This window comes from Syngnathus scovelli, chromosome 1 (genome assembly GCF_024217435.2).
Source record: "Syngnathus scovelli strain Florida chromosome 1, RoL_Ssco_1.2, whole genome shotgun sequence".
NCBI lineage: Eukaryota > Metazoa > Chordata > Actinopteri > Syngnathiformes > Syngnathidae > Syngnathus > Syngnathus scovelli.
This window is the reverse complement of record NC_090847.1, coordinates 25,393,362-25,416,349: the sequence shown is the minus strand read 5'-3', so window position 1 is coordinate 25,416,349 and position 22,988 is coordinate 25,393,362. Positions and strand designations below refer to the sequence as shown.

General features: G+C 42.2%; 2 protein-coding genes and 1 long non-coding RNA gene across 5 annotated transcripts; 2 read left to right on the top strand and 1 right to left on the bottom strand.

Annotated features, from left to right (window-relative positions):
• Nucleotides 1–1,836: 1,836 nt before the first annotated feature.
• fabp2 (fatty acid binding protein 2, intestinal) lies at nt 1,837–3,228 on the top strand. The gene is made up of 4 exons (XM_049735047.2): nt 1,837–2,125; nt 2,390–2,562; nt 2,798–2,905; nt 3,013–3,228. Exons 1-4 carry the CDS (start codon nt 2,059–2,061, stop codon nt 3,061–3,063), a joined length of 399 nt encoding a protein of 132 aa, XP_049591004.1. The 5' UTR covers nt 1,837–2,058; the 3' UTR covers nt 3,064–3,228.
• Nucleotides 3,229–3,640: 412 nt separating this feature from the next.
• On the bottom strand, nt 3,641–22,265 carry LOC125977976 (RNA-binding protein with multiple splicing). Of its 3 annotated transcripts, none has more exons than XM_049735012.2 (10): nt 22,003–22,265; nt 14,666–14,743; nt 14,419–14,457; nt 13,799–13,837; nt 12,775–12,837; nt 11,186–11,336; nt 10,112–10,239; nt 9,157–9,226; nt 7,034–7,156; nt 3,641–6,228 (listed from the first exon to the last, which is right to left on the bottom strand). In XM_049735012.2, exons 1-8 carry the CDS (start codon nt 22,057–22,059, stop codon nt 9,164–9,166), a joined length of 618 nt encoding a protein of 205 aa, XP_049590969.1. In that variant the 5' UTR covers nt 22,060–22,265; the 3' UTR covers nt 3,641–6,228; nt 7,034–7,156; nt 9,157–9,163. The 3 variants fall into 3 exon arrangements, with proteins under 3 accessions (XP_049590969.1, XP_049590968.1, XP_049590970.1); XM_049735011.2 differs by having other exon boundaries at nt 9,163–9,226; nt 22,003–22,264; XM_049735013.2 differs by lacking the exon at nt 13,799–13,837 and having other exon boundaries at nt 9,163–9,226; nt 22,003–22,261.
• Nucleotides 7,134–11,085, top strand: LOC125978095 (uncharacterized). Its single transcript, XR_007484864.1, has 2 exons — nt 7,134–7,259; nt 10,089–11,085. It is a non-coding gene; the product is annotated as an uncharacterized lncRNA (long non-coding RNA).
• Nucleotides 22,266–22,988: the final 723 nt, after the last annotated feature.

Below are 22,988 nucleotides of genomic sequence, written 5' to 3'. Positions count from 1 at the left end.
CAAATCACTTGTATGAAACGGACAAAATTTTAGTTACGTCCATTTGCCCGACACGTACAACATAGGCCAATTGAAGTCAGTTTGTTTTGTGGTCATTTTCACCTCAAGCTACATGTAGCTTTAAAATAGTTTGTCAGCTAATGAGGCGTCAAAGCACTCGTTATAAGGAGGGAGTGCTGTGCTGGATGGGAACGGGACAAAAAGCAACACTGCGGAGGGGCGTTTTGTTTCAATGGGCCACCGCGGGGTGACATCACAGGTCCTCTAAGATGCCCTTTGTATGCCCCGCCCCCCTGATCCCAAAATTAGAAGGACCAATGAATACGACATCGGGCCAGTAACTTAGAGAGGAAAATACCTGAGGTGACATTCAATGACACGGCAATACGCAAACACGCAACTCTGCTTGTGAACTCAGGCGCACCCCCGCCCCCGGCGATCTAAAAGGTCATGAGAAACATTGCGCTAATCCTTTCGCCGTTCCTGCTCGTCTTCTGAAAGCAAGGGGGGTGGCGGGGAGGCTTTTGTTTGTCCCGAACAAAAGGGATGTGGGAGTGAGCAAAGAGTCGGCGCACCAGCACCACCACCTGCAATTAACAGCTTACAGGTCGGCCCTTGGATGACCACACGGAGGAGAGGAAACGTCAAGATTAGCTGGGAAGGAACTTGAAAGACTTTTGTCACACAGTCTTGCTTTATGCGGAAGCGGGAGGACAGTCACCTTATACCCTCGGTACTGTGATTGTGGAGGGCGACGGAGGATGGTTTAATCACGCGGCTCACTCAATCATCAACGAGGTCTTTTGTTTGCCGGCCCATATGTTGGATTGACCTCCATTGACGTGGACATCTGCCCACTTGGCTCTGTGATAATTGGCTGGAAATAGAGCTTTTGCTTAGACTTAAACGTGTGCTCGCGAATCTCTGCTAAATGTATCGCGATATTTTGCCCACATTGATGACAACATCCCGATGGAGTGATAACGTTGCACGAATTTGTGTAAACGGCAGAGACGCATCATTGACATACTGAGGAGGAAGAGAAGCATGGCAGATCATGGATGCATACATGCAGTATGAGGGCCCATGGGTGGTGGATCATTTGTCAACCCACACAGGAGGCATGCTGGTAGCACACACACACACACACACACACACACCTCATTTCAGTGGGGGGGACCGGGTGGAAAGCACGGGAGGATGTAGGCCCAAGCCGAGCGTGACGCCCCTTCACTTACCAAAAGTGGAACAAAATGAAGAAGGATCTAGATCACGCAGGGGAAAAAATGCAGTCTGAATTTAACAAACTTTCTATGTACAAAAGATTACAAAAAAATCAAACAAGGAAGTTGACATAAAACATAACGGTAGTCAAATAATGTCTCATGCATCAGTTTGTGGACCAATATAATTTCCACTAATGTACGATTGCACAACTTGTTTCTGCTTCCCTCAAGTGGCCAACATGAATATTGCAACTTAAATTCTAGTTGTCACTACAGCCGGTTTATAAATGTGAATTACTGTACTTAGTACTAAGACTAACCAGAAACCCAAAACCTCAAGCCTCACCCTAAACCTACCCCCCCATCTCTTACCCTAAAGTTCAACTCGAACTCAAACCAGTCACAATTATTGTCGGTACTTTTCCTCTGGGTCACTACAACGTGGCATCACGCCAGTCCGAGTTGCCAGCGTGGGATCTAAACTCATTTCTATGCTGGGCACAAACGCAGTTTGAAAAGGCCTGAGAGGAACAAAAAGAGAGGGCGAAGTGGGGGGGCTCAGTTGACTGAGTGCCCCCACACAACAGCCCATCCTTGTCCTCCATTTCTGCTTTGCCGAGAACAGTACCGCAGTGTTCCGGGACCGAGATTTATCGGCGTACCCTCGCGCTCGGGGCCCGGTAAAGATAAAGGAGCGCATCACGCGAGGGCAGCGGGGGGGGCGCCGACATAGGGGGAGTGAAGCCGGGTGTATATAAACGCAGGTCGGCGCACATTCCCGATCCCACGCTCTCGCTTGTGCTATATCGCCCCCGTTGCCCGGACCGCAGCCATGGCGTTCGACGGAACTTGGAAGGTGGAACGCAGTGAGAACTACGACGCCTTCATGGAACAAATGGGTGAGTATCAAGAACCAGCTGACACACACAAACTTTTGAGGTGCACAGACTTGCTTCCCCAAGGGTGAAACGATTACAGGTTTAGGCTTCAGGGACAAGAACCGACTCGTAGCAGATCCCTATTTCGGATACTCGTGGGGATCTATTTTTGGGCGGGCCGAAGCAGCGGAGGGAGTGTCAGTCGAGTTACATCTGGCATAATTTGGTAGCAGGAAGTCAATCTCAGGCCACTCTCACAGCGGCGCAACCCTCCCTTTCATGTAGGCATCAACGTGATGAAGCGCAAACTCGCCGAGCACGACAACCTCAAGATTTGCATCCAGCAGACTGGAAACGATTTCCACATCAAGGAGTCCAGCACCTTTCGCACCAAAGACATCCACTTCACTCTTGGTACACCCTTTGACTACAGTCTGGCCGATGGCACCGAGGTCTCGGTGAGTGACCTAATCAACTAACTCTTTCACTGCCAGCCCACTTAAAATGGACCTTTGCCGTCTATAGTCGTCAATGACAACATGTAGTTGTCTTACAGGAATAACAAACTATTGAGGAATTTTTCTACCACTAGTACACGATTACACCTAGTACTAGTACATGGACATGAAGAGTATGGATGGAATGCATACTCACTCGGCTGACTGCAAAGGTTGGTTGGCGTTTGTCTATCAGGGAACGTGGGAGATGGAGGGCGAGATGCTGAAAGGCAAATTCACACGCAAGGACAACAACAAGGTGCTGACCACCACCAGGATCCTGCTGGGAGGAGAACTAGTGCAGGTCAGTGGTGTTTAGACACTTTGGAAAGCACAAAGTAAGAAAAGACAATTGCTTCCATGCTGTAGATTTGACAGGTTTCTAAACTTCCTTTTTCTTCACACCTACAGAGTTACAACTATGAAGGTGTGGATGCCAAGAGGATCTTCAAGAAGCAGTAATTTAGATTTTTTTACCTACTGTAGGTTTCTTTTTCTGTATTTTTACACATAGGAAACATAATTGGAACTCAAAGCAATATTGTTAACATTTTCCAACAAATCCATGTAAATGGTTAATTTTTTGCAAATAATTTAAATAAAGTTTATATACATTTAAAAAAAAAAGTGTGCAAGTGCAGTTTTTTCATTTGAATGTTTAGACGCCTGTAATTACAGCAACTGTCCACACGAGGTCAACAAACGTCTATTATTTTAAATAAAATTTTTAAATGTAATATTCTGAGTTATTTTTTAAAAATAATAATGGTATTAAACAGTGGTCCAAGTGTGATTGAACTGCTGTTGTTTTTTAAGTTTAAACTGATAAATCTTGTAGAATTAATGTAATGAGCATTCAAGCCACTAGATGGCGCTGCGTAGCCCTAATGGCGTGACACATTTACGCACACACACTCTTGCTCATGGGCATACCACTTTACAAAAGCAACTCTTGGCAACTCTTTTTTTAATGATTCCTATAAACTTAAGTGTGAACTCAAATATCTTTAGGGTAATACAGAAAAACCAAAACGTCAAGTTGGGATCATGTCGATCTTTAATGGCAAATGGCCGGAAATGTCTTCTTTGAACATTTTCATAAAAACGTTTTTTTGTTTTGTTTTGAAACAAACAATGCTAGCCTAATATGCAGCTAGCAACAGCGTATACACAAACAAGCATGTACTGTACCATATTAGAAAAACACCCCAATGGCATTTGTTTTCTTTTTGTTAGTTTTTTTTTCTTTGTCAGGATTTCACAGTGAATTATGTAGTATTTATACAGTATATGATACATACAGTACAGTATGTTCCAACCCGTCAGATACAACACACACGCACACATACAAAGGAATATACAATAATACTTACATTGAATTATATAATTGGGAAAACAACACCCATAAAACACGCACACACACTTTATAAATACTTGGAAAGAAAAAAAACAATGCGAAAAAAATTTGCATTAAAAGCAAAAAATAATTAATTCTCGGATCGGATACGATTGTGCATATTAAGAATTGTTACGCATCAGCTAGTCTGACGCAAAGGTGTATTCGAGCCACACAAAATGTGAATAAAGTTACCAGAATATTTACGAAATAAACTGCTCGATTTACAGAGAAATAAAGAAAAAATAAATTGTGCATTCAAGGAATAAAGTCATATTTTCAGGAAAAATGTAAAGCTTAAATTGTAATGCTGCAAGGAAAAAAAATCTCAATTTTTTTTAAAAAAAGGTCTGATGATTTTGACAAAAACATGACAAGAGGAAAATAAAATGTACAACAGCCTTTTTCTCACAATAGAACAACTTTTCACAAAATATGACTTTATTCCTTTTTCCACAGAAGAGTACGATTTCCTTCTTGTAATAGTACGAGTTTGTTTTTATTTTTTTCCTAGAATTTTTTTGGGGTGATGTTGCAACTTATTTCGGGTAACATTCCGACTTTTTTCTCGAGTCATTTTCTTTCCAGTGTGGTCCAAATACACCTTCTTAGCTATGATTGTACGTAACAGGGAAGATTTTTTTGCGAAAACAACATTTTAAAATTTGGACGTCAAACTGTCGCGAGAAAAGATTTTTGCGATGAAGGACGTTAATACAGCAGACTCGGCTCCCTTTTTTTAATATGTACATTTCAGTAAAGAAAACTAGTTTGGCTGTCTAAAAATAGACGAAAGTAAGCGCCTTTAGCGAAAGAAGAAAAAAAAAATCCGATTGAGGACTTGAAAGGCGTCAAAGACAGAAAAGTTGCACGATTCGAGTTCGCTCAACTCCAGTGTACAAAATGAAATGCCTTTGGTCTGTAGCTAATTATAGCCGTGTATTGCGGTCCGGAAAAAGAAACACGTCGACAAGAGCGCGCCAACAGGACGGCTTTGGTATCGCACTCTCTTCACGTTGGTTTGCAACAAAAAACAAAGCGACGGCATTAACTCCAGAGGTCAAACAAATAAGTTTCATGTTGAACTAGATGGAGGTAACCGGTTAGCATTTGACTGCCATGCAAAACACACATTAAAAAAAGAAAAAAAAAAATCATAACAATTTGTTCGATTGTCACAAGAAGTCGTAATATTGTGGAGGGAAAACTCAGCATTATATAAGCATGAGCAGGAAAAATAATCAAAACAAGTGTATTGGTCGTAAAGTTCCAAGAAAAAAAAATTACTTTGTGGGACAACTCTCAGAAATATTTTTTGCAACGGTCACAGGAGCTTTTTTTATTTTAGCACTAAGAACGTTTTTGTTAAAAAAAAAAATCCCCTGTAATCAAATTTTGTAACATTACTTTTGTTTCTTATTCACACCTTTATTTTTAGGAACTTGTGAGTATTGTTATTTGTGCTGCTACTGGCTTCATTTGAAGGTATCAGTACTCACGGAACCAAAGGTTATTTGCCATGAAAACCACTTCTTTGTCTTCTTTAAAAGAAGAATATGGTGACAAAGAAGAAGCAACGGTGGTGGGTAGTCATGGCAACTAATTTTCCGTTTGCACAATTTACATGGCGTCGATATTGATTGTTAGATTCTGCTTAAAGTAAAAAAAAAGAAATTCACAGAATGTTACAACCATTGCCTTGAACTTTTTCTAACAATAGTATACTTCTTTTTCCCCTCACAACAGCACGACTTTAATCAGATAACCACTACTTATAATTTCTTCATTTGCTGTCATATTTCCGCTCTAGGCCAACATGAACCCTTCGAAAATGGTTACAAAAATACCTCTTTCTTAAAAAACAAGTACAACAATTTTTTTTGATCGATTTTTTTTTTTTGGGTGGGTCAATGTCATGCTCTTAATAATCCTACTAACATGAATACGAATGATATATGGACTACTAGTCATATAATAACGTCTTCATCTTCAGCATCCGGCAGCGCTTTAGCCACACGCCCGTGCATATGAACGCACATCTCCTTGCATACTTGTAAACGAAGTGGGGCGGGGCGAGGGCTGCTGGGGGTACCTTTGGCCGAGGTGAAGCCAGAGCGCCGCCGGGATATCTTGAGTCTGTAACTGTAATTTTTTTTCCTTTTTTTTTTAAATGCGGGCAGGGGAGGGTTCTCGATGTGTGATGGAGGCGGGTGTTTTGTGTGCCCTGAGGCCTGTGAGAAACAGCAAAAGAGAGTGGGGAGGGAAACAACAAAAAAGCGGGTGAGGTTGCTATGGTGACTGAACTCTCATAAAAGCACACGGGGGGCGGGGGGGTGAAAAGCGGCGAGGTACAACAGGACGGACCAAACCACCTCACGACGAAGCAGTAAATAGAAATAAACCTGTGGCCAGCATGAAACGTTATACAGTGGCTAGCATGTTTTGGCCATTTTAAAATCAGCTAACAAAAGGTCTTGAACATGACTTCTTTTCATTAGATTATTATTATGATTTTATTTATTTTTATTTTTTTTTACATGACACTTTCCGAAGGGAAAAAATACAACTTTTTTTATCATAGCGATTTCCTTCTTATAAAGTTGGGACTTTATTAGGAATGGGTACCGAGTCCCGATACTAACCTGGCCTATTGGCTGAATTACTAAAAACTGGAGTTTTTAAATCGCTAAACTTCACCTTGAACAGCTCTGTTGAAGCTGGTCTTGAAGAAATTACTCAAAATAATTTTTGATTTATGAATGCTGATATGGATCTTGTACCATATTTGTGGTTTACATATAACTGGAAGGTTTTAAGTCAGATATATTTTGTTTTCCAAAAAAGTTAGCTCAAAATCCTGACATCGGGCTTTAGAGCGTCTACTATCGACGGACTTCGCAATTTCTGGCACCGCAACCACAGTACAAGCTAAAGTGAAGGAAGCCCGAGGGCAGAGAAGAAGTGGGGGGAAAGGTGTGAGCTTTACACCTTTTGTCGTTGTCCGTTAGCATCAGCGCACGCTAGCTATACGCTTACCGACGGTTCGCTGCTACCGCAGCCAGAGTCGCTCCTCCGGGGGGGGGGGGGTCAAACCGGAGCGGAGAGGCAGTCAGCGACGCCCGTCACAGTCGGCCGAGGCCGCCATCACACATCAGGAACCTGAGGACGGCCAGACAGATGTTTACAGCCGAGCAGGCGGGAGAGACACTTGCGTGTTGAGACCAACACAGAGACACATTCTGGTGTGCTACCGACATCTTCGGTGAGTCTCAAAGGGGAGTTGGCAGTTTTAAAAACAAGAGTGAGATCCCGTCACAGAAACACTGCAGGAACATTTAAGAGACACGGCTGGCCTAGCTAATGCCTGACGGCGCGCGTTTAATCAAGGGTGAGCGAATCTACGAGAATCGACGAGCTCTCCAGACGCTCGGCTTGGCTGATGCGGCGCCCGTACTTTCCCCGAGACCGTCCTTATTTGTTCCGGCTGAGGCGGCCAAGGTTAAAGACTGGGTTGATCATTGAACACGTCGGTGCGCATTTGGGAACGCTTTAGCGATTTGCCAGCTTAATGTGTTACAGCCAAGAATTCGCAGGCAGACGCATGACGTGAGATCTGTAAACAAGGCCTGCTTGAGACCACGGGAGGCGATTTGCCACCTCTTCAATGAGTGTGACGGGTTTTACTGTTTTCACTCTTAAAATGAATGTGACCCGCAGTTGTTTGTGTGGCGGGTTGGGGGGGGGCAGCTTTGGATGCCCGACCCGAAGCCCCTGTAATCTGGACAAAAGCCCTTAGGCCCTGGCTGTGTTTCTCATGAATGCAGAGCAGTTGACAAGTATCTGTCAGCGGAAAGCTGACACATGGAAAGCGCGCTTGGATTTAAGCGTTACATGTCAGCAGGCATGTGTGTGTGTTTGGGCGAGACAAAGCTTCGCTTCCTTATCAGAAGGGGGGGGCCCAAGATGGAACCTGTGATGGGAGTTGGTCCAACATTGAGCAGGAAGCGCCGCATTTGCGAAAAAGCTCCTCGGGGCCAATGGCCGGACCACATCCAGTATATGTGTATCGCTCTACCCGACACGAACCCCCCCGACCCCCCCACCACTCACCACTACCGTGATGTTTTGTCAAACGGAAAATGCGGATTACCTTTCCCTTCAGTTGACTAGGCATTAATGTCTGCTATGAGGTCGTCTTTGAAGGCACCCGCGTGCCGCTGAGGCACGCATGTCAAATACAATTCGGCTTGGCAAACAGTGCGCACTGTGGGGGCCGTTCCTGTTCCTGTTCCTGTCAGCCGGCTCAAGGGTGGCCACTTCACTCCAGTCAATTTTGATCTCCAATCCACTTTGATCAGGGAGGTGTAACAAGGAATCTATTGATCACTTTTAGTGTTTTTGAATTATTTATTTTATTTAATTAAATCGTTAATTATAGAAATCCTAATGATTTTTTACAAGATTATTCATATTCAGAGTGACGTGCAAAAAAAACCAGAAGCTAAGAGTATTGATTTTAAACAATCAAATATTTAAACCGATGCCATATAAATAAAAACAAAAAGATCAGAAATGCAGAGCTGCTAACGTGGTAAATATTTGTTTTTCAAGAGCAACTATTGTTACGTATCTGAAGACACAATTCAACAAATAGCTTGCAGAGATGCTAACTTTGCTAACCAAGCTGAATTCAAGTGAGACTGTTCCAAACTTGTGTTTTCTGCTGGGCTCAGTAAATGTTAGACTCGGGGTAAGCCTCACCCAGCCACACGCTCGCTCGCTCACTCACTCACTCACTCACACGTCCCCCCCTAAGGGGTCTGGAGAACATGTTTCTTCCTGTCTTTCAGAGCAGGAGAGCTCTGGTGACAGCGCGACTGCTGCCTTGTGCAAGAAATACACACACATCTGTCGATTGACGCGGACACACCACCCAGTAGGTGGTTTTTGGGTTTGCACCTGCAAACGAACCACTAAATTTTGTCCTGCACGTGCAAGTAAATTTCAATACGACCACTCTGTTGCTAGCCAAAACAGCAGCATGTAATCAAGCCTTAATACACGAGTATTCAATGGAATCATCAATAGGTTAATCAATTCTAAAATGATTCATCAGCGCCGGGCTGACTGTGCCTTTAGTCCACTTGTGCACTACTCACACATACTTCAGCAGAACTGCCTCGACTTCCATCCCTGAGGAGTTCCATCTGCAGGTGGGAGCCAGCGGATCTTAAAAAAACAAAAAGAGAGACAATAGGAAACATTGAAGCATCTGAGACGTTAGCACGTTCAATTGCATTTCTCCAGCTGTCATCATCTAGTGACGCCGCCGCCAAATCACACGTATGGAAATGCGAGCAAAGATAAAAGGGCCCACGGAATAAATAGCGAGGGCCTTTTGGTGCTAAAAATACGCTTGATGCGGCTTTAGCTGAGAAAGACCAGGCAGAAGGCGTGCCGACCCAACGGCTTTATGGGAAGAAATTGCTAGGGATCAATAATGAACTCTATTGGGAAGTCGCGCTGGAGCGTTGTAGATTAGCAGCGCTTGATAAACGGGATAAAAGGCTGGCGGGGGTAAAAAAAAAAAAAAAGGTGGGGGGGGTCTAACAAAGTAGCTAAAATGATGAAAACTGTAGATGTCGTGCCCCAATTTGTTGCCAGTTGCCGCTTCCCTTTCCCTTCATCAGGAAGTAACTAATAAGAACTACCATTTCACCTGTGTTGCTAACCAAAACAGCAGCACCTATCAAGGCGTCTCCCTCAAGTGGACGACTCTTTGTAAGTATTTCAGTGTGGGGCATGAAATCCTAAAATACAATATTATTAGTTCAGCTTAAGAAAAACTAAACACCTTCTTTAAATAGACTCCTTTTTTTTTTTTATAAAGTTAGCTGTAGTCCAAAATGGCTTAGCAGTCAAATTGAAGTTGAAGTTTATTTTTTAACATGAGATCAACCAAACACAAAATAATTTTTTCACTTTTTCACATAATTTCATGTTATGCCAAGAAGACAAATAAATCAACATGTTCAAAAAAGGAGAAGGAAGAAGCTAAATTAAGCTGATATCGTTTGTTTTTCCTTCACAGCGGAGGAGGTGCGCCGTGGTTACCTGAGCGTGGAGCGAAGAGGGGTAAGTAAAAGCCGGTGCGAGGGCCGGCGACAGCTCCGCCGGGTACAGCGGGTACGACGCCCACACATCTGGGCTGCCGGGATAGAGAGCGGGTACTGTGAGCTCATCTGTGGAAAGAAGAAGAAAGCAGGCGTGGAGTGGAGTGAGGCCGCTGCACGGCTATAAACATCACACAGGTGTGGAAAGACATTTTGCATCGCATTATTTTCTGAGGACAAAACCATCTGAAATATATGTAGTAAAAAAAAAAAAAAAAAAGGCTAAAATTAGCTCCACTATCACTGCTTGTTTGTTTGATTGACAAGCAGCCTCTTGGCTTCCAAGTGATTATACTGCGAGGCGGTCCGATTACTGCAAGGAGTCCATAAAAAGAGCTGCTGAGTGAAAGAGCGAGGTGACGGCACGCAACGGAACTCAAGGAAGCGAGCGTTTCTATTGCCAAGCGAGCACATGGAGAAAAAAACAACACTTTATCACAAAATGGTGGCCGTCCGTCTCTCCAATGACGTCGTTGTGTCAGTAATGGCTCCCTTATTTGCCCCCCTCCCACACACCCACACACACACACACACACACACACAGGTTCTCTGGCACCACATTTTTCAGATAAGAACATTTGTTTGCTCATCGGACAAGAATGCAGCAAAGAACGATTGCCGCACGGCTGCGGAATCCAGGAAGCTTCTGGAGAAAAGTTGAACTTTTGTACTACAAACACACCTGCTCAGCCGCAACTCAAATACAGAAGACGATTCAAATGTTTTGGGGAAAAAAAATATTCAAAATTAAAACTGCATGAATCACATAAAGTAAAAAGTCATGGCCACTATGACTTTGGCTTTTTTTTTTTCTTGATTTTTTTTTAATCACTTTTATATGATCCTATTTACAATTATTTTCACACTCCGTGACTGTAAAAGCCTGGACAGTTAATAAAGTTTTTACGACGGCGACAGTGTGACTCTGGGACGGATTCATTCTCTTATTTCCTAGGGGGAAAATAAACGGCGAACAAATTGTTGTCAACTTGAGCAGCTCCACTGCGGTACTCACACGGGTCTCTGCTAATGAACTGTGGGCCGGGGCTCTGCTGGGATGAGGGGGGGTTGGGGGTGCCAACCAGTTTGTTCTTGGCCATCTTGGTGTTGGCCTTAGCAAACTCCAGCCGGAGGGTCTGCGGGATCTCAGGATCAAACCGGACCCCCTATGACAAAAAAAAAAAAAAAAAAAAAAAAAACATTTGTAGTAACACTAACCATCTCAAATCACATTTGCACATTGAAATGAATGAAATTGCCATTAATCCGTTCCAGACTCCCCCTTACCCTTTAATAATAAAAAAAAAAAAACAGAAACATGGTGCTTTGTTTTCAATATGGAACTATCTCTTTTATTTTATAAAAAAAAAAAAAAATTAGATATCCAGTAAAATGGTTTGTGAATTATGATTTCATCTTGGTGGCATAGTTCACATTTGAGGCACACAGACGTTAGGCACACTTTGTTTCCCCGACTACTTTTCTTGGGTTATAAATAAACGTGATGGCGATTCAAGTAATGATGAAGCGACAACAAATTTAGACAACTGAGACGCGAGTTTTTGTGGAGGTCTTTGACATTTCTATTTTTCGCACGCCTTGTTCGGTGATCAGGTGTCCGACGAGAGCTTTCATGTACCTTTTATCGTTAGGTGTTACTCACAAGGTAGAAATTACAGGCGAGAAAGCAATCTTGGTGATATATAAATGGCTCAGTTGTGGATTACTGTGACGGGGCGACGGATGGCAAATGAAAATCGGGACGTGATGTGAACGGCGAACTGTGTGATGTCATCCATATGGTCGTTTGTTGAATTTTAGCAACGTGTTGTTCAATTTTTTTTTTTTGTTGATTCTTTTGTATTTTACAAGTAACGGTGACCTTTTTTACAGTTGTCCTAGTTTAGAATGCTGCTAAATATTAATGAGAGATCTTGCGACTCACCTTTGTAATTTAGATTGTGTTTAATCTTTTTATTTTACTTTTTGTACTTTTTTTGTTTCTTTTTTTTTTTTTACACTGGTGTGACAGCTAAGAATGCTCTTCATGTGGGAGGCTGGCATCTTTTTGATGCCTGGTGTGCATCAAAAGGAGAGGGAAATATGGAAATCATTTTGTGAGAAAACAATTGTCGAGACTGTTTGTGTGTATCCCTGCGGGTTGCTATCTGCATACTGAATTGCGGACAAGTTTGTTTGGCATCGTGATTCTGAAAAAAATCCAACATTCCAAAAACAACCGGAGGTGCATTGAGGCGCAATGGGGAAAGGGCACTTTGCTTATCCCACTACACTTTATCATTTCAATCATTACACAAATAATTTGGGAAGAGGAAAAATTTGGGGCGGGATACGAAATATGTGTGAGAAAAATGTCTTTTTTTTTTTTTTAAGATCTCGTGGAAAGCCTCTCATCAAGGTTGTTAGTTCTATTGCGAAATAACGAGCTCCCAAGTAAGCCCGGGATCAATATCTTGTATTTGGAATGAGGGCTTGACCTTGCTCCGCTTTTGCTAGCGGTAAACACGCGTGTATGCAGATGATTTTTGTCTTGACTGCACTTTGCGTGTGATGGGATGCTGGCGGAAAGGGCGTGACACTTACGTTCAAGGCATTCTTAGCAGCCTCCGCCTCCGATCGACTGTCAAAGCTGACAAAGCCCACCGGCTGGAGAGAAAAGAAACACAGTTTAGGGCAGGGGGGAAAAAAAAAAACTGACTTGGCATTCCTGTCTGAGTGGCATAGACGTGTTCCTTATACAAGAAAAAAAAAAGATGCATTCAACCCTCACCATATTTGGTTGTGCTTCCTAAAAATGAGGCAAGAGGCTTTTAAAGATTGTCTCTGTTGATTTTTATTTCCTCTATTGTACTAAGCTGTTTAAAAAACAAAACATTGTGTGACCCTCCACCCATTTCGTCATATTGTTCACTTTGGTGCTCAAGTCTGTTTATGAACCTGAGGGGAAAGACAGAGCTCATCCCTTTGTTCCCCATTTGCCCAAATATGGAAGCGGTGTGAGAGGCAGGAACGAGATGAAAATGAGTGGCCCAAAAAAAAAAAAAAAGGGTTGAGTTGAAATTCGATTTTTGCATCTTGGCTGAGCAGCCAAGAAGAGCACGAGGAAAGAGACAACAATTTGGGTTGTTATTATTCGACGGGTATGGAAGGAAATGAAAACATCCCGTGGGGTTGATCTGTTGGAAGTGATCTGGAAAAACAGGGGTTATGGGAATTCTGAACAAGGGAGGGCGAGACACAGAGAGAGAGAGAGAGAGAGACGGAGTGAGAGAGGGGAAAAAGCAAAACAGGAACATATAAATAGAAAGGGCCTGAGATGGGCCTCTTGCTTTATAAGGAAATGACTCCCCATCGGCAGCATGGATATGCAGAGTGTTTCATCCGAGCCGTCTTTTCTTATAAGACTGCAGCAAAAAAAAAAAAATCAAATGTAACCCAGATGAAATAACTCAAATCAAGGCAAAGTATGCCGAGACACTTTTCCTAGAAGAGCATTTCACTTGCTTCGAGCGTGTTCTCTTAAAAACCTTGACGAGGTATTACAACCTCAATAAGTTTTATCTTTCTATGTTGGCCTTGTCCAAATGTCCTTCAAAGATGTACTCACTCTGGAGATTTTGTCCAATGGCGAAGCAAACTCGAACCACTAAACAGAAGGGTGACACCAAATTGCAAAACATTTGTATCATTGCGTGGGGGCGGAGCAAGGCAGCCAAGTAGGAGGACTCCTCATAAAACACAAAACTATAGTTAATTGAGTTCTGCCCTCGAAATCAGGTCAACTTTGCAACATGAATTTTGGTAAGCGTGTCTACCGTGAGTAGAGCCACAAAAAAAGTTTCAAGAGGCCGTGCCTATAAAGACACAGTAAACCTGTCGGCCATTTTAGGGTCAATGTGATTGTTTGTTTCCATTGATATTTTATATTTTCTGTTTTACTTTTTTTTTTTTTTTTGGCACCTAAGGCCAGTTTCACTTAGCAACATGGAATTTGACGCGCGTCTATATCATGAGTAGACACACAAAAAAATCCTCATGAAGCCACACCTGAAAAGACACAGGATGTCTGCCATTTTGGACTGAAGAAGCCATTTTAGGTTCATTTTGGCCACTTTCAAAGTTAATCCTACTGCTCCCAAATTTTTCCGCGTAGGCTAAACATTTGACTCGATGGCACTAAATTGCAAAAAATTGGAATTTTCATCATTCCATTGTTTCCAAGCCTACCTGTTTGGAGGTCAGCTTTATCAAGGAACCTTCATAGCCCTGCAATGAAAAAGACAATGTCAAGTTTACAAACGCGGTCAGTCACAATCGAACCTGGACTTTCCGAAGCCAGAGACTTGAAGCTCGGGCGACCTTTCCATGTCCGTTTATTTCATCATTATTAATGGCCGCTACGATTGACAGCTGGAAAGAACAGTCGCTAAGAATAGCCCTGGCTCATCCACGCGCTGGAAACATCCAAACATACCTTAAATGGTCTGAAGAGAAGATAGAGCTCCCGTGGCTTGATGTCCAGCGGCAGCCCGCTGACAAAGAGCGTTCGGACCTGCGGAGAACGCCAAACACATCGTCACATAGTCTTTAATAACGTAGACTTTCTTTGGGTTTGTTTTGCACATCTGAACTTTTCAACTTGAGCTCCTGCTCGCTGGCAGGGAATTTGAATGTATAGCGCCGAGCTGAACATAAAGGGAAGCGTTCCCGAGAAGGCAAGCGCAAACGAAAATCTAAAGGGGAGGAATCGCCGGGGAGATGAGAGCAACATTCAAAGCTGTTTTGTCATAAGCGACTTGGCTAATCGAATAATCGAGTGGACGTCACTGCCCCCCCCCCCGCCTCCCCAAGGACCACATGAGTAGCCCGTGGGCCTGTTCTAAAAATAGCTCACCGCTGATGGGATGTTGGGATTTTCTAGGAAAGTTGTAGATGAAATAAAAACGTGGTAAGATTGTTAAAGATAAATTATGCACAATTGTTGTTTCAGAAGTGTGTATCCAAATGACCTTTGCATTATTCAGTAGCTCTCAATTTCAAAAAGGTCAGTTACTCCTGACAGATACAAATATGTGTACTCATGTACACACTTTCTCATATCCTCATCCTTTATTTCTTGTATTGTACATGAGCATAGTTTTAAAAAATTGTACCATAGTAAAACTGCATTGTATTTTATGTATTTTATTTTTTTTATTTTGGGTTTTTCCTCAATTACATTTTTCCCAAAACAAATTTTTTTATTTATTTTTTTTTCTGTGAATTTTTTTGGTAAAAAAAAAAAAAAGCTCTACAGACTACAATTAGTTTCCTTTTTGTAAAATAATAATAACAAAATATTCTTAGGGGGGAAAAAAAGTATTTTTTAAGGGAGGGGAAAGTCACAATCTTGTGATGGATAATGTTAAATTTTTGATGGGGAAGTCTTAAGAGAATAAAATTCATATTTTCCCCCGGACAATAAATTTGATCTCATTCTCTTAAAGTTGTCTTTTTTTCTTCCCGTTGAAACAAAAACGGCTGCAATCTTACAACCATAAAGACTGTCAAGAATAAAGTAAATAAATGTATTCTCGTGATGACATTTTGACCAGCGAATGAAAGTGAGGTATAAATAACACAGCTAATAATACCAATGGTGAAGATACAGTAAGTATCCAAAGTTGCTCAAGTGGTCCTTGATTGGATTTTGCGTAAACGCGCCGAGATTCCCAGCTGAGGGGACAAAGGAAGCGCTGAGCTAACACTCCAGCTCATTCCCACATGTAACCTGATCTGCGCGACTGATGCCAATGGAGAGAGAGCAGCACACAAACAAAGGAGCTTAGCAACCGGGGAGGAGGGGGCGTAGTAGTGGGAGGGCTGCGCTGGACCGAGGCACCGCGCCAAACATCACCTTGGTCACCTTTGCTCTTATCTTAGCGGAGCGAGACTCCACGGGGCCGCGAGTGGGGTCTGCCAGGTCTGATTTAATAACGTCAACGCATAGGCTCACTACACCCGATCTTTAAAAAAAAAAAATAGCTAAATATGAGCGAAAGCCAAAATCTTGCTAACATATGGTCATAAGTTTGAAACTAAACAGGGTCTTATCAATTGCTGGTATCGGAAGTCGCTATGAGTACTCGATACCTTAAAATAATATGGGCTTGATACCAATACCTGGTATCTGTACTTGTCCATTAGTCATTTATTATCGTAAGGAGGAGAAGGTTGAAGAAGGAAAAAAGGTTAGAATCATATTTTCCAGTATTGTCATACTTTTGAGGAGGAATTTAGTTAGAGGAATAAACAGTATCTTTCATTATTTCACAATATGAGAATTTTGTGGTTTTGACAGGGTAAATTTGGCACTTTAATAAAGTCATTAAAATAAAATGTCGCAATTTCTTAGGGGACAAAAACAGAATGAGGTTGAAAAGTTACGAGATGTTTTTTGAAGAAAATGGCCAAAAAATGCTGTTTGTTTCTCAAGTGGAGTAAATATGTTGCTCAGCTTATGAGAGGGCTAACAAACATTTGAGGTATGTCACTCATCTAAAGCGGGACCGCCAAGCTATTCAAATGTCCACCTCTTTTGTCTGCGAGACCCCGTCGGCAACAACGGGCCATTCTCGGCGCCGTCCCGCTTGATCCCTGAGACTTCCTGACGTCAGCTGTTGCGGGTGGTAACCGTTCCGCCGTGCGTCCGGTGAGTTTGCACATTCCCAATGATTCAGCTGCAAAATCTTCAAACATCTGCTGCAGATTAAGCCAAGCGGCTCTTTGTTGACTGGACTTTGGGGTTGGCCGAGGCGCGGAAAGCCGGATGTCAAGGTGCGTTTTTGGGGTCAAATCTCTTTTGTTGGCTTTCGGACAGTTTTTTTGAGTTTTTTTCGCTTCCTTGTGAGTCAAGACAACTTCGAAACGGGGCATTTGAATCGTTGACCGTATATGGTCACAGGCGGGCAGATTTAATAATAATAAAGACTTCATTTTTTCTGAAATTAATACGTAACCTTATTTTTATGATCTTTTTTTGCAATGAAAGAAATGGCCTTTCATTTTTATCGTATTACATGCATTTTAAGCAATTTTTTTTCTCTCAAAAAGACCCTTGAGGTAAAACATTTTTTCTTTTTTTGTGCTGTTTTGTAGAATTGTCACTCTTATGTTTTTTAAGGGAGAAAAAAAAACTAATTTTGAGAGGGAAAAACAAAACTTCCTGGGAAAAAAAAACAACAACCTTACTCTGTTCATGTTCGCAGAAAAAAAAGAATCACAAATGAAAAATGTAACCTTATAATAAAGATGATTTTTTTTCCCGGAGGAGATAAGTTGGAAGCTATTTCCTTCGAGAAAAAAGTCCTATTGTATTCGTTTTTGTAACATGAAGGCATAGTTTTAAATACACATCCACTCAAAAGAATCTTCCTGGAAAATGGCACTTATAAAAAGTGTATTTTTAAAGAAAAAAGTCGTAAACCAATTTTTCTGTGCATTTGGGCCGACTTGACTTGTGGTGGCAGCTTATTCCGTTTGTGTGCAGCATAACAGCTAAGTGTAGCTTCACCGTGTTTACTTTGAATTCATAGATCACTACAGGCTTTATGCTCAAATCATCAATTTTAATTCCTTTAATTCGAATAGTAAAATGTTTCATTCTGTTAAGGACACCACAACACACTGGGAAGAAAGAAATTGGCCTAGTCGTATTGGGACCCGAAATTGTTTTGTTGGGGAGGGTCCAAGGAGGGCGACGACCCATTCCTTCTATTTCCATCACCTCCCATGCGAACAATCGCTTGGAAACCCGAGCGGCGTCCTGGAAAGGGATTTTGTTTGGCCTTGGAATGTCTCATTATAAACTCCGTGTGACTTCCGCACATATTTGCTGACTTTAATTGACCACTTTTTTTTTTGAGCGACTCAAATGAGAGACATGACCTTGGTGCGATGGGAGATTATTAGCGCTGCCCGCTCCATGCTTCCGCCCTCCCTTGAATGTACATGTGTGTGTTCCGTAGCCAAGTTAATAGATAAGAAGTCTTTCGAGCCAAATGCAGCAGGACGCTGGTCTAACCTTGACGTGGCCACTCACCACACGACTCTATTGTTGGCATTTTCGCCCCACTACCGCAATTTGACACTTTGCAAAAAACGCTTCTCTCATTAGCCTGTAGAAGAGGAATAAAGGACAAATGATTTTGTCGCATCGGAGTGGAACAGACGCAGAGGTGTGAGGCCCACCTTAATCGGATGACTTGGTTTATCTGGTAACAGGTCGTGGGTTCGAGTTTCACAAAGGATTTGCGAGGAGGGGGGTGCGGGTCAGAGGTTGGGTAAAGTTTATTGCCGAGGGCGAGGTCGAGTGCACTCGAGTAGTTGCTTTCAAGCAACAATTAAAGCGCTGCCGCGCTGTAAATGTTCCAATGGGTTAACCTTTAAGAGCGTCCACTCCCATGGGTTGCTTTCAGGTGGACACACTCAGGTGTTTTTAACCAAACAACAGTGGCCCTCACCATGACCTATAAAAGTACAACAAAGAGACTTTTTTGCATTATTATTATTATCATTGATTAAAAAAAATTCGAACCGAAAACGTCTCCACGGAAAAACATAATATAATTGCGTTTTGTTTATTTAAAAAAAAAAAATCAATTTAGAAAACATCCGCAAATATTTGATGCTCCCTTCTAATTGCCATGAAATCTAACAAAACACTAAAAAATAAAAATAAGCATTGCTTTGGTGTCATTTTATGGCAATTTCATTTTTTTTTTACACTCAACACTTAATGCGAAGATCATCAGGTATGCTGTGTGAAATGATTGGATTTCATATTTTATTTTTAGAACTTTTAGCTGTTGTGATAAATACATTTTCAACCATGTTGAGGACCCCCAAAATTCAATTATCGAAAGAAGACGAAAGAAGGAACACACTAGGAAGGGATTAAATGGGACAGCAGTTTACTAGAGGAAAGAAAGCATCACGGGAGGAAATGGCAACGAGAACAAGATAAAGCGAGTTAAGGGAAAAAAGCTGGGTGTGGCAGATGGAAGGAAATCAGGGGAAGAGAGATAAAAGTCACCCACAAGAAATTTTCTTGCCCGAGAAAGGCTCAGGAAGTCTGCCATTTTGCTTTGAAGAGGCCATTTGAAGATCATTAGGCAACCAAACAAACTTTAATTACATTCCAAAAAGTTACCCTTCAAACTGATAACTTTAGTTATCTTTCAAAACCAAACCAAATTTAATTACATTCCAAAAAGTTAAGCTTCAAACTGATAACTTTCGTCATATAGTGAAACTATTTTTGAATGAGTCATGCTAACAACTTGGCAGCTAGCTAGCTGTAGTTTGTTAAAATTGGAAAGCACCCTCCATGACTTAAGATATAACACCATAGTACGCCACCTCGACCCCATTATCTGATATTTTCCTTCATTTGTTTTGATGCTAAGTAAACGTAACCTAACTTTGGACAAGATGGATTCTCGTGTTTTTGTGAACTCACAAATACGACGACAATTCAGCTTGCATACTAGGGTGAAGTAAAAAAGTTCAAAAGTAAGTATTTTAGTTTCTTATTTTTAAATTGTGATAATCGAGATCGGACGATGTGAAAAGATATATCGTGATCATATTTTTTCCCGCGTTACCCTGCTCTATTGAATGAGTTGGGCCCAAGTCGGCATTTACGACATTCTTGTCAGACTCACTGGCCAGCCGCTGGTGACGCTAAGCCTTGTTGTTGTCTTTTCAAATAGCTCTTGTCGCACAGCTGACAAATGGCTCAGATAAGATGACAATTCCCCTGCCGCTTGTATAAATAAACTCCAACCTATCAGACGGCAAAGCTGAAGGGGGGGGGGGGCTCAAAAGCAGTGAGCCTTTTTGATTGTCTTCATTAGCAGGCCATCAGATTTTTTTTTTTTTTTAGCCTCCTGTAACGTTTCATGTCACACAGAGTTAATGTATCAGTTTGCCCTTTTCATAGTTAGCAGGCCATCGTGCTACGGACCACCGGTGGCCTCCCCCGCGCTCCCCCACGTACCAGAAAGGTCACGGCGCCCGATGCGAGCACCCCCAAAGAGACGCGCCACATTCGCTCGAGTCATATCTCTTCGGGGTCTCGCTTGTAAAGATCCGCTTACACGCAAAGTCAACCTCACGTCTCGAACGGTCGAGCATCAATCAAGGAGCGCATTAACGGAGGCCCTCACACATGTCGCGGTGGTACGCAAACTTCATACGTGTGTTCAGTTTTGCTGTATAAAGCGGTATTGTGATACGGCGTTCAAACATATACGGAAAACTTGTTGAGTCCGGCCGAGCTTCCAGGTCCTTACAAGGTCTTGTCACCTGGCTAAAAGCGTCTGGCGATGTGAAAGCGTCCAGAGCACCTGATAGCGTTGGCTTATCAAACGCCGCTCTCCAGATTAGAAGCATACCTCGGCTGCGACAACGCCATGTTTGGTTAGCGCGCCCTTCCGTCGCATCGGCACTTTACTGGTGTGAATCAGTGAGCCATTGCGCTAAGAGCGCGTGAGAGTTATACCTCGCAGCTTGTTAAACTTTGCCTCCCGACGGTTATTGGCCGGGTTTTAATGGTCTTTTGGAGGCAGACGGGGTTGGTACCATTCCGGGAGGTGTTCTTAGGTGGGGAAAGTCCAGATTTAACATCAATTCGTATAACCTACTGATACCAGCCGTAAAGATAGCACAAAATCTTATTGATCACCGAATCATTGACTCTGTAAAGACGTTGGCTTTCCCACACACAACGATTTTTGGTCAGAAATATTGAACACTAGCGATGTAGTCACTACTTTTTATCAATACGAATATCATTCTTGATACCGATACCAAGTAGCCAATATTATTTTTGATACAACAGAATTTCAATTAGCTCAATGGAGAACAAAGACCTTTCTGCAGTGTAGCACTAACTACTACTGGCAAGGAAGGCTGTTCGATACCCGATATATTAAAATAAAACTGTTATCACAGATGATATTGGTGAACTCAATAAGAAAAATAAATTGAATACTGATACTTGGGCCATGCATCATTATGACTTGGATGGAAGTACAATTACAGAAAAAAATATATATATAATTAGCGAGGGCGGTATCACGATACATTATAATATCTGTGTAAGTCAAGGGCAAAAACATGGGTTGTGTCAAACTAACTTGTGTGATGCATCATTACAAATTGGACAGAATTGTTTTTGGTATTCCATTGATGGAATTGTGTGACGGTTCGCGATTAAGAGGGGGTGATACTGTGATACATGATGATATTTTTGTAATACAGGGTGCATCAATATAAATTGGTAATGTGGGCCATGTGTCTTTGGAAATAATAGAATTACAAATTAACTTTGAGAAAAAGATATCACGATATTATAATAATTTACCAGTGAAGGGGCTATCGTGATACATGATGATATCAGCGTATGGAGAGCAAGTAGATAATAGTGGGTCTGTATCATTACACCAAAACTGCATTTTGTAATCCATCTGTAAATGAGTTTCGGCTTCAATTTGGAATTTTACAAGATACTTTGGGGGGCACTATTGTCATCGTGCAGATATTACACGCCGTAAATGCCAACTTCCGTGCCTACTTGACTTTCAAGTGCAAAATAAAAAAAATTAAAAAAACGTCGCAAGTTGCAAGTGACGCCTTTACGCAGGAGGTCGTGTTGTTGTTCATCGACAGGGTGAACTCTTAGCACGACCGAATGTTTTTGTCCTTGCTTTTAAGTTAGGTTTTGGGGAAAGCAAGAAAGGGACCGACCAGGTGCGCACGCCCACTTACCTCTTCTTCGTGGCTGCTGAATTCACTCGGCTCGTTTTCCTTCTCGGCTTTGTTCATCCTGAACGTGCACAAAAGCAGCCCCGAAAGTTACCAGGCTCAGATGTTATTCCTTAACCGAGAAAATAAGCTTCTCCTGTTCCGAAGTCCCCCTCCGTTGGTCCGAAACGGAAGACAGCGACTGCGGAGAGGAGTGTGAGAGTGCCGCGGGCGAACTTGTCTCCTCATCTCAGAGCCGAAAAGGAGGGGAGGGGGCCCGGGAGGAGGGAGGGAGCCCATCCGGAGGGATGGCGCCAGGGCGGGCGTGGAGCTCGACCGGGAGGGGCGGACGCTACGGATATACGTATGCATATTTGTAACAAAATAACGAGAATTTGAAAAATGAGTACATTATATTCTTTATAGTTTAGTTACCACTATTGTGGTAAATTCAAAGAGAGAGAAAAAAAAACACCATTTAATAAGTGATTCATAGTGGCACTAAAAAATGTATCTTAAATTTCAGACCATTGTTCAAAATTTTTATAAAAATGGCATAACCAATCATCATTTCAAATTGGACTGGTATAAAAACTTGTTTTATTTAGTAAAGTTAAAAACTTACCCATGGTCTGTGGACCCCGTGGAGGCTATTTTGTGTGTTTTGGGGTGTTTTCTGATATTGAGGGGTGCTGGTTGGGCACTGTTACTTTTTTCTTTGTCTTTTTGCTTTGCTTTGCTTTGCTTTGCTTTGCTTTGCTTTGCATTGCTTTGATGGCTTTTATCTTTCGCACTTTCTGGCCTTCTTGTGGCGCCGTTGTATGGCAGCCTTATGAGGGCCTATTGAGTTGCGCTCATGCCATCTGTGTGTCTTTTGTATACCCGCTCTGTGGTATGGATACTGCTGGGGCCTGAATTTCCCTGAAGGAGTAATCCCAAGGGATTAATAAAGTTGAGTCTAAGTCTAAGTCTATTTTAGCAACGCCTGCTACTGTCTGCAGTTGAGTAAG